Source organism: Caenorhabditis briggsae (genome assembly GCF_000004555.2).
Source record: "Caenorhabditis briggsae complete genome, chrIII, whole genome shotgun sequence".
Classification (NCBI taxonomy): domain Eukaryota; kingdom Metazoa; phylum Nematoda; class Chromadorea; order Rhabditida; family Rhabditidae; genus Caenorhabditis; species Caenorhabditis briggsae.
In genome coordinates, this window is record NC_013490.2 from 4,517,123 (window position 1) to 4,527,760 (window position 10,638).

Genomic DNA, 10,638 nt, shown 5'->3' on the forward strand with positions numbered 1-10,638 from the left:
AGTGGCAAGCAAGTATGGGATTAAGTAGAGTCTGGTCGACGACTGATGTGAGTTTTTTTTTTCAAATAAAAAAAACGAGGAATACTGTAACATACGGTAACTAAAAATAATTGAAAACCAGGGTTTTCTAACTGAAACTACTGTATTTCCACCGAAATAACGTAACACCTCCACTTGTACTATGAGCGCAAGAAGGCCGCCCAAACCGCTGACTTTGAGCCCTTATATCTTGGCTCCTGTGAAAGATATCAAAAAGTGGTCAATTGATAAAATGCTGTTGATATTATGATAAATAATTTATCAGTTGACAAATTTTTAGTATCTTTTACAAGAACCGAGATATATGGGCTCAAATTTAAACAATAAAAAATCGAGCTGATTGAGGTCAAATTGGAACAATATGTAGGTTCGGTTGTCAATAACAGGATATACTGTATCTCGATCAAAAACAGTACTATTCAAATAAGTTTAGTTCTCACACAAAATTTCAGAAAGATGGTCCCACATCTCATATAAACGAAAAAGGAATCGGATGGATAATCGCCGCAATTTTCATCATCGGAGAAACCGCTGGCGGTGGAATGATTGCTCTTTCCTATGCTCTCACATCAATGGGTCTGATTCCCGGGCTGATTCTTCTTCTCCTATGTTCTGGATTCTCACTTTATACAGCCCTTGAGCTGTGCTGGACTTGGAAAATCATGCAAAATCGATGGCCAGAGTATAGAGGAGATCAGTGAGTTTCCCAGTTTTTGAATAAGAGGAAGTTATCAGTCCAAAAAAAAATAGTTCCGCTTTGTGTCCTAATTTGAAACGTTAATGTGATAAAGAGTATAGATGTGATAAACAGTACTTCGTATCGCAGTTGATCTAGGGAAAATCATACCTATGATAAATATATATTTTGGATATTGGAAATGAAAAAAGGATTGAAGAATGGCTACAAAAGTTATTATAAATTTTCAGCCTGTTCTGAAAGTTAGGAAAATATCAACCATAAATAAACTTGATTTTTGTAGTGAACATCAAGATCGGACAATTTCAATATAGCGTAAAACCTGTAATACAAGGGCCTCCTAACTTTTCACTTGGAGCTAATTTATATCGGTTCCTGTCCAAGATAAAAACAATTTGTTAACTGACGAAATATTCTTGTTGATATGATAAGCATTTTGTTAATTTATCACTTTTTGATATCTTTCACAGAAAGTGAGATATATGGATCAAAGTAGATGATCAAAGTAGATCTAAGTAGATGGTTTGGGTAGAATTATTACAGTTTTTACGGTGAACAGTTTTTTGGCGATACCAAGGAAATAGTGAACAGATTCAAATTCTAAATTTTATCCTAAATCTCCTAAATCTCCTCATTCGAAACAAAAAAACCATTTTCAGCTGCCGCAAGCCGTATGGAGAAATGGCATACAGAACAATCGGTCGTAAAATGAGATCCTTCATTGCCTTCATGATCTGTATCACTCAAATCGGATTCGCCACTGTTCTAGTTCTCCTTGCCGCCAAGAATCTTTCCATTCTACTGCACTTCTTCTTTTCTTTAGATATCAACCAATGTTATCTAATTCTAATCGTTGGACTTGCTGTCTGGCCAGCCACCATGCTCCCATCACCAATGCATTTCTGGCAAGCTGCTCTATTTTCCGCAGGCTCCAGTACATTTGCAGTGATTCTCGTGGTTATAGGATTGGCTCATGATGCTCCCGTGTGCTCTCAAGATGTTCCACACGAGGAGCCCAACCTTCTGAAGGCTTTCATGGCGTTCGGAACATTTGTGTTTGCATTTGGAGGTCATGCAACGCTTCCAACGATTCAACACGATATGAGAAAACCCGCTCATTTTGTGCATTCTGTGGTTTTGGCTATAATTTGTAAGTAGCCAGATTGATTCTTCTGGGAATTAATCTGATTTCTTATTTTTCAGTCTGCACATGCTTGTATCTTTGTATTGCTGTTGGTGGATATTTAGTTTACGGAAGCACCGTTGGGGAAGCAATTATTCCTTCGCTACAAATCAAATGGATTCAACAAACTGTGAATCTGATGATTGCTGTTCACGTTATCACTACCATTGTTATTGTTATGTCACCACCGATTCAACAAGTTGAGGCGTTACTCAAAGTACCACATAGTGAGTTTGAAGATAGCTCTTTTGTGTTTTTGAATTTTTGGAATTTTTCGGAATTTTGGAATTTTTGAAATTTCGTAAATTCTTGAATTTGGGGAATTTTTGAAGGTTTTTGGATTTTTGAAATTTCAAAAGTTTTTGAATTTTTGAAATTTGTAAACTTTTGAAATTTCGGGTTTTTTAAATAAATTTTAGAAACTTTGAATTTGCTAAATTTCTGAATTTTCTGAATATCTGAACTATTGGAAGTCTTGTATTTTTTTGAACTTTTGGAATTTTCGGCTTTTAGAATCTTGGATCTGAACTTTTAGAATTTTAGAATTTTGGATTTTTGGAATTTACAAAATAGTATTTGAATTTTTTGTATTTTTTGAAATTTCAGAATTTATGAAATTTCGGATTTTCTGGATTTTTTTTGGAAATTTCGGATTTTTGGAATTTTTGGAACTTTTTGAATTTTCAGAATTTTAGAATCTCGGAATTTCTGAATTTTTAGAATTTCAAGAATCTCTGAATTCTTGAAATTTCTGAGGTTTTGAAACTTTTGAATTTTTTGGAATTTTCGGAATTTTTTTGGAAATTTTTGAATTGTTCGAATTTTAGAATCTTGGAATTTTGAATTTTAGAATTTTTAGAATTTCGGATTCTTCAATTTTTGGAATTTCTGAATTTTTAAAAATTTCTGAATTTTCGAAATTTTCTGGATTTTGGAAATTTTTGGAGATTCTAAATTTCTGAAATCTCTGAATTTTCGGAATTTTTTTGGAATTATTTGAATTTCTAAATTTTTTGAAATTTCTGAATTTTTGAAATTTTGCATTTTCTGGAACTTCTGGAACTTTGGGTCTTTTGGAGTTTCTGGAACTTTTTAAAATTTTAGAATTTTGAACTTTTCGGAATTTCGGAATATCTTGAAACTTTTGAATTTTTGGAATTCTTAAAATATTGTAGATTCCAAAAACAAATCAAAACTTTTCAGAATTTGGAATTAAACGATTCCTGGTTCGTACGGTGCTTTTCTGGTTCGTCATCTTCATTGGCCTCTCTATTCCACATTTTGGGCCCGTTCTTGATTTGGTACGGTTTCGAAATTCTCCTCTAATCGGTCACATAATACTAAAAACAACAATAACTTTTCAGATCGGAGCATCCACGATGGTTCTGATGACCCTAATTCTACCTCCAATCTTCTATCTCTCTATCAGAACTCAGGAAGTAATTTGGCTTCAGGAAAATGAAAAAAACGAAGATGTAGCAGAACCACATCACGAAAGAGTCACTTTCAAAGAGTGAGAAGAAAGTCAGAAATTTAAAAAAAAAGAGAATATTTCAGAATCCTCCGTCTAACTCCTAAGCCAATTCTTGCCTTGAACGCTGCTGTTCTAATATTCGGAATAATTGGAGGAACACTATCAACAATCACTTCTCTCATCCGCCTAGCTGATTCTGATATGGCAGCACCATGCTACTGGCAATACTTTACAAAAGGTCTCCCATTCTCCGGTGACAATACTGGATCTGTTAGCTGTTGCGGTACATACCGTAACCTTACAGTATCCGGACAAAGCCCGATTGGATATTGTTCGCATCCCGATTTTTAATACGTTTTTGAATACGAGTATTTATTTTTTAGAGAAATAAACCCTTACCTTCTTCTCACACTTCAATAGAGAACACAACTGTGACATCTTCTTTAAAACTCGATCATCTTCTCTAGAAGATTCCAATTTCCTCTCGACAGTTTCCAATTGAGAAAGTGTGTCTTTTGATATCTGAACGTCTTCTAAAGCGACTTTGAACAAAAGTTTGAATCTATTGCTCTCCAGAAAATCCATAGACTGTGATCTAAATTTTCAGAATCTCGACTTCTTCTCTGTTTCAGATTCTTACGTCAATTTATTGTACATAACCTTTGCTTTCTTCTTGACACTGGTCACCAGTAAAAGATCAGAGAGCATAAAAATACATCGTTCCCGGTCTGTCCCTTTCAAAGTGATGATGTCATGTCGGAGAAGCGTCCTCTCTTTTGTCACCAACTGAAATATTCAGAATATTGTTACAGATCAGAAGATCAAAACCCACGTCATCTAATCCATCAACTATCGCTTCGATTTCTCTTAACCTCTGTTCCATTTGTTCACTTCCGTCTTTATGTTGATTTATGGCAACTGCCAGACAGTGGATATGACGTTGAGCTCTTTGAAGACGTTCACGATCTTCGTGTTCTACTGGAGTATGTTTCAGCATTTGTTTCACGATCAACTCGTATCTGGGAACCCGTTGGATTGGAGAGATCAGGAGAGCATCCAAGTCTAGTTTATTCGGATGATCTCGGCAACATCTCTGGAATTTAAAATAGGAAAAGTAGCCTCTGATTTATACTTAAACTTCTACACCTGGACCAAAAGTTTGTACTTGAATAAAATTTGAGTTGGACTGAGATGCTCTTTATAGAAATTTACCTACTACTAAAATTCCGAGAAAAAAACACCAAAATCCTAAAATGTCCTGTATTTTCAATGAGTCATAACTTTTTTCTTGGAAGCGCTACACAAAAACTATCAACTACGAAAATGTAGTTTCTTATTTGAATCATAATAATTTTATAACGAAATTGAAAAAGTCTTCATTCCGAATTCGCACGGCTTCATCCAACGAATGACCTATTAGGTTTTTCGGAAAGTCCTTTCCATTTTTGATCTGTTGTTTTCAAACTTTGTTTTTTTGAACGGGGTAAAAGCGAGGAAGCTGTCGTTTTATCAGTATATTGGTGGGGTCTAATAGTGTCTGCACCCCAACGGAGATCATTCCCCCCCCCCTTTTCGTGTAATGAGATATGCTCACCGTTTTCGGCTCTATTAATTTCCATTTTTGGACTATCATTTTAATTGTATTTTTATCTGATCTTAAATTAGCTGAAATCGAACGCCAACTAGTAGCGGTTAACAACGCAAATGCACCCATTCGAACTACTATCACAACCTGGATTCAGTAATTTGAAAAACGGGAATTCTTGTTTGACGAAAATCCCCCTTCAAAAAGGCAAATGGGCTTACATTAGGTTTGCATGCATTAAAAGCTGGGAAAGAAAGGGACCCTCCTCAAACTGTGTGTGAAATATGAAGTACATCAGCGGCAAGCCTTTCGTTAAAAAACCGTAGATTGAAAACTCTCGGCACAGTCAAAAAGTGGGAAGAATTGACCACATCTTTTGGCTCAACGCAACTTTTTTCCCCGGGTGGGCACCTGTTTGAATCTTCTCATCCTGCGTTGCACACATAAATGTTGGAATCAAACCATTGCTAGTGGTGATAAATGGGTAAAGTGTGATTACAATAAGCAACATGCTAAGTGGGTTGACAAAGGCACTCAACCACCAGACGTCTCGAAACGTGAAATTCGTGTTAAAAATGGGATGTTGTCGGTATGGTGGTCTACCAAAGAATGGAGTATTAGGAGCTGCCTGATAATAGTGTCCCTTTTACGACCCATACCTATTCTTGATAATGATGGTCATTACATCTAATTTATCCGACATCGTTTTGACCTATTTTACTTTGAATGTATCTGACGCTAAAAATGGAAAGGACTTTCCGAACAACCTAATACATAATCACCCGGACTCGAGTTTGTACTAGCATAAAAATTGTGTATAGCGTTGTATTGTGCTGAAACTTATTATGCAAAAAGTCTAATGATTCGTCTGTAAACTGGCCAAGTTTCAGATTATTTGATCAAATTTGAGCTGATATATCGTTTGTCAAAGTTGCTTCATTTGATGAAAACCACAAGAAACATTACACCCGTTTATCTTTGGACAGTCATAACAATACCTACCCTTTAGGAATTGCTTTGAAAATTTCAGTAGCCCTTAATCAAACATGAACTTATATTTCTATCAAATTTCATTCTTTCAAGATACTTATGTCCAAAGATATACTCGTTTTTATCAGTCCGGATAATTGTGCACCACATTAACTCACACTATAATATTTTTCAAATGCATGTTTCTGTCTTGCTTGGGATATTGCTGCCTTTGCAAATTTGAAATTATCAACAAACGCGATATAAGTCTCAATCATTGATTGCTTGGAGAACTGAAAATGTCATTCTTACAAAGCTAAAAAACTGTAAAACCCACATGAGCCAATAAAACATCTCCGATGATTGCATCTTTATGCCACTGTTCTATCCGTTGACTCAACGTCGTCAGAAGCACTTGATGATGTGCCAGAATTTCCGGAATTCGGTAGAAGATTTTATCGACAAGACTCGCTTCGATCAGAGTGCATTCGAGGGGCTGACGAAGAGGTCGCATGTATTTCTATAATTTGGAACTATAGAATAAAGAGAAAAATTAGGTTAACCCATACCGTAACCAAAAACTCCAAGCCTTCTACAAACGATTTTTCGGTATCTAAAAGCTCTCTGGCTGTCAAGTGCCGTACACTATAATGCCTTCTTAAACTGGCTCTACTCCTCTTTTTCCATAACAAAATATCTGCTTCATGAAGAGAATCTTCCATTCCACAAGACTCTAGAGCAGTTTCTCCTCCATCTGAATACACATATGGATTCCAAGAAATTGAAGGATGCTGTTCTGGCGAAGTAGGTCGACTTCGGAATGTATCCAAAAGTTTTGCAAATCGATTCACACCGGCTAGAGTTTCAGAAGGGCGATCTACCATGAGAGATGTTGATGAGGAGAACATCTCATCTACGATTCCACGTCTTCTGAAATTTGAAATCAGAATATATTCTTTTTTTTTTGTGCAGTATCCCCACCTATTCCTAACATTCGGAACAGGATCTGATTGCATTTCACTGCTCATAAAACCATCTGGAACAGATGACTTCCTGGAAATCGAATTCCGTCGAATCTCAGAAGTCGGGACGAATTGGTCATTTCTGATAGAAGGTATGAATTGCATAACGCCACGTGGATGACCCAACCGAGTGGAAATCCCAGAACGACGGCCTCCATCGGTGGTGTCTGTAGCCAATGAGACATCGTCCACATCGGAGAATACTGAAGATTCTAGACACGACTCAATCGGATCAACAGTTGGAAGAAGACAACGATTACCTCCACGATCAGAAGATACTTGGGATGGATAGGCAAGAACTCTTTGAAGGGATTGAATACTTTTCGCCGCGTCTTTTAATTCTTCAATTTCTGTAGTCATTTCACCACCCGAATCCGAATCGTGACGGTGATTCTGAAATTGTGATTTCGGTAATTTGAAACTGTTTTAGTTGGAATTCGTGAGCAAGTTGAGCTCATTTTTCGAACTACCGTATTTCCTCCAATAGAAGCTCACCCAAACCGTTAACGTTGAGCTCAATTATCTCGGTTTCTGTGAAACATATCAAAAAGTTGTCAACTGGTAAACTTTTTATCATAGTATCATAAGAATTTTATCAGTTGACACAATCTTGATATCTTTCATAGGAACCGAGATAATTGAGCTTAAAGTTGATGGTTCGGGTGGGCTTCTATTAGAGGAAATACGGTATCCAAATTTGAGTTAAAATGTAAAAAAAGAACTCACAACTCTTGACCTTGACGTTGATGCAAACTTTGGTAGAGACAGTAACAACTTCTGAAGAGCCTCCACGTCTATCTGAAATTCAAAAATTCCAGAAACCATAAATTTCTAGAATCCTATTACAGATGGCATATCCACATTAGGCTCACTGTTAGTTTTCCTCAGATTTTGCTGAGATGCTCTTCTAGTTTCACTTCGTTCCCGACTAGCTCTGACCATACTTCTGCGTCTCTCACGTTGACGTTCTCTCTCGTTGAAAAAGTTTAGATTTGCATCGCTACGTCTTCTGAAGGGATGAGGTTATAGAGTATGAAAATAAATGCTGTAAAACCTGTAATACAGAAGGAGCGTTAACTTTGAGCCACTTTATCTGGGTTCCTATGAAAGATATAAAAAAGTTGTCAACTGATAAATTTTTTATCATAATATCACAAGCATTTCATCAGTCGGCAAATTGTTGATATCTTCTACAGCAAAAAAGTAATATGAGCTCAAAGTTGACCGTATGGGCCCTTCTATTACAGGTTTTACGGTAGATACCCTAACCTTGAATTATAGAAAGAGTTCCTAGTGCTCGGTGATACGGTAGCCGATCTTTTGGGTCTTGGCACAGCGATGACGGGCGGCGGTGGTGTGTCGGTTGAACTATCCGAGTCATCGGCATCGTTCGGGTTGAGCATCGAAAAGTTGCGGGGAGAGAAAAAGGAAAATATAGTGGAAATCAGAGAGGGCTCCAGAGCTGGCGGCAAGGTAGCAGTTTGAAACTTTGAGCTCGAAAAAAAAATCCTTCTCTGAAATGCCGTTGTCATCTGTTGTTTCTATCGAGTCTCAGAGGAACAGAAAGAAGAAAAAGAAGAAGTATGAATTGAACTTTGAAAAGTGAGAGAGGCAATACTGCCAGGTGTAATTGACTCTTCTTTGTTGTGAGAAAAGAAGAAGATAAAGAAGATATTGGAGAAGGAAACAGGGAAACCTAGGGAAGAGAAGTAAAAACGAGAGCTAACTTTTTGACCTTGGGACAAAACCAGGCTTTTTGGGGATTCGATAGTATCCTCCATAATTTTCGATTGCTTAGAATTTTAGAATGTTAGAATTTTAGAATTTTAGAATTCTAGAATTTCAGAATTTTAGAATTTTAGAATTTTAGAATTTTAGAATTTTAGAATTTTAGAATTTTAGAATTTTAGAATTTTAGAATTTTAGAATTTTAGAATTTCTGAATTTCTGAATTTCTGAATTTCTGAATTTCTGAATTTCTGAATTTCTGAATTTCTGAATTTCTGAATTTCTAGATTTCAGAATTTTAGAATTTTAGAATTTTGGATTTTCAGAATTTTAGAATTTCAGTATTTCAGAATTTCAGTATTTTTGAATTTCAGTATTTTTGAATGTTAAGATTTTAGAATTTTAGATTTTTAGAATTTTAGTATTTCAGAATTTTAGATTTTTAAAGACAGAAGAATTGTTGGGTTTTTAGAACTGTCAGATTTATAGATTTTCTATAAATTGCTGAAACTGAGAAGTCTCAAAAAGAAAAAATTTAATTCTCGATTTTCAGAAACTTTAAGCTTTCTTTGAGAAAAAAATCAACAAATTTTTCCAAAAAGTTTTTGGGGAAGATTCTGAAGATAGATTCGAGTCAATCAACAAAAAAAATCTGAAATTGGATTTTCAACATGATTGAAATCTTTGTCTTTGGCGCTAGATTCAAAATAAATGAGCTTTACAGACGATGAGAATGCCGCTGGTCACTTGTGTGTACTCTCTGATTTAGAATCAGAAGATCACTATGACGTCACTAGAATTCCGAAGACTACTACTAAAAAATGTCAGACGGGAAAAAAGAGGAAAACATTTCCAGAACTGATAACTCGACGATGAGGGCGGATACAAGATGTGATAAAGGCCAATGAGCAGCCAGCAAGACAAAAGTGACCAATCAATGCGTAGTATCGGGCTGGGCGCCCCCAACTTGATGAAGGAAAAGTAGTAAAGACGACAGCTGACGTGGAAGCTCCGTTCCAGCTGTCTGGAGCCTACCTGATGGCCGGAGACGCAGCAGCCGAGTGACAAGACCATCACTCAATTGTGGAGAGGGGAGGGAAGGTCAACTTCAATGGTTACAATTAAAAGCGCAGGAATCACTTTATGAACGGCGAGCAGTACATTTTACAGAGAATATCGAAATGAATACATGTGAGATACTAAACTGAAAATCATATATACATTAATAATTGTGAGTAAATTAGTGGCATTGAGAGAGAGTTGAGAAATCGACACATTCTCCGTCGACGGCCGAGAAGACTGAGTTCGGCTCAGCACATTGATGTTTGATGAGCTGACCATCGGAACATTTGTGGTATTCACGAGAGCACAGAGCGACCGAGAAGAGCCCATCGACTTCGCAGTCGTAAGTAGCCATTGGCGCATCACGAATCAACAAAGTCTCTGAAACAATGCAGATTAGAGGAAAGTTATGAGATATCAAGTGAATACCTTCTAGTTGACATTTTTGGGAGGTTTCCGGATAATCACAAATAAGCGACTTCTCATTGAAAACTAGGTTTGACGGACATTCAAAGATCTCTTCCTTTCCGTCTTGACAAGATAATACGCGTGGAGTACACTCGAGAGCATAGAGACCATTCTCCATGTTCACACATGGAGTCAGCTTGGAATCCTGTTCTCCATATCTAGAATATCCAGAACTCTCCTCTAGTGGTTCTCCTGATGACTCGACATCGCATTCTGACACGTTGCGTTCATAATCGCACATTTGGGTTCTTTGAGAGAATTTCAGTCCGTTGGGGCAGAACATTACAATGGTACGTCCATTTGTACAAGCGGTGAACGAGGAGGAGCATTTGCCATACGAGAAATATCCATTCTGTTCGCAAGTTGGTTTTGGCGCCTCGACTCCGGAACATCCAACAACGTTTCTTTGCC

At 36.8% G+C, this 10,638-nt stretch overlaps 2 protein-coding genes across 2 annotated transcripts; both read right to left on the reverse strand.

Moving 5' to 3' along the window:
- Nucleotides 1-4,029: 4,029 nt before the first annotated feature.
- CBG05214 lies at nucleotides 4,030-8,372 on the reverse strand (the record flags this gene model as incomplete). Its single annotated transcript, XM_002641253.2, has 9 exons — nucleotides 4,030-4,179; nucleotides 4,226-4,486; nucleotides 6,127-6,240; nucleotides 6,285-6,467; nucleotides 6,517-6,877; nucleotides 6,929-7,362; nucleotides 7,696-7,767; nucleotides 7,816-7,978; nucleotides 8,239-8,372. The coding sequence occupies 9 exons, from the start codon at nucleotides 8,370-8,372 to the stop codon at nucleotides 4,030-4,032; spliced, it is 1,872 nt and encodes a 623-aa protein (XP_002641299.2).
- Nucleotides 8,373-9,937: 1,565 nt separating this feature from the next.
- Nucleotides 9,938-10,468, reverse strand: CBG05213 (the record flags this gene model as incomplete). Its single annotated transcript, XM_045243667.1, has 2 exons — nucleotides 9,938-10,140; nucleotides 10,189-10,468. The coding sequence occupies 2 exons, from the start codon at nucleotides 10,466-10,468 to the stop codon at nucleotides 9,938-9,940; spliced, it is 483 nt and encodes a 160-aa protein (XP_045092882.1).
- Nucleotides 10,469-10,638: the final 170 nt, after the last annotated feature.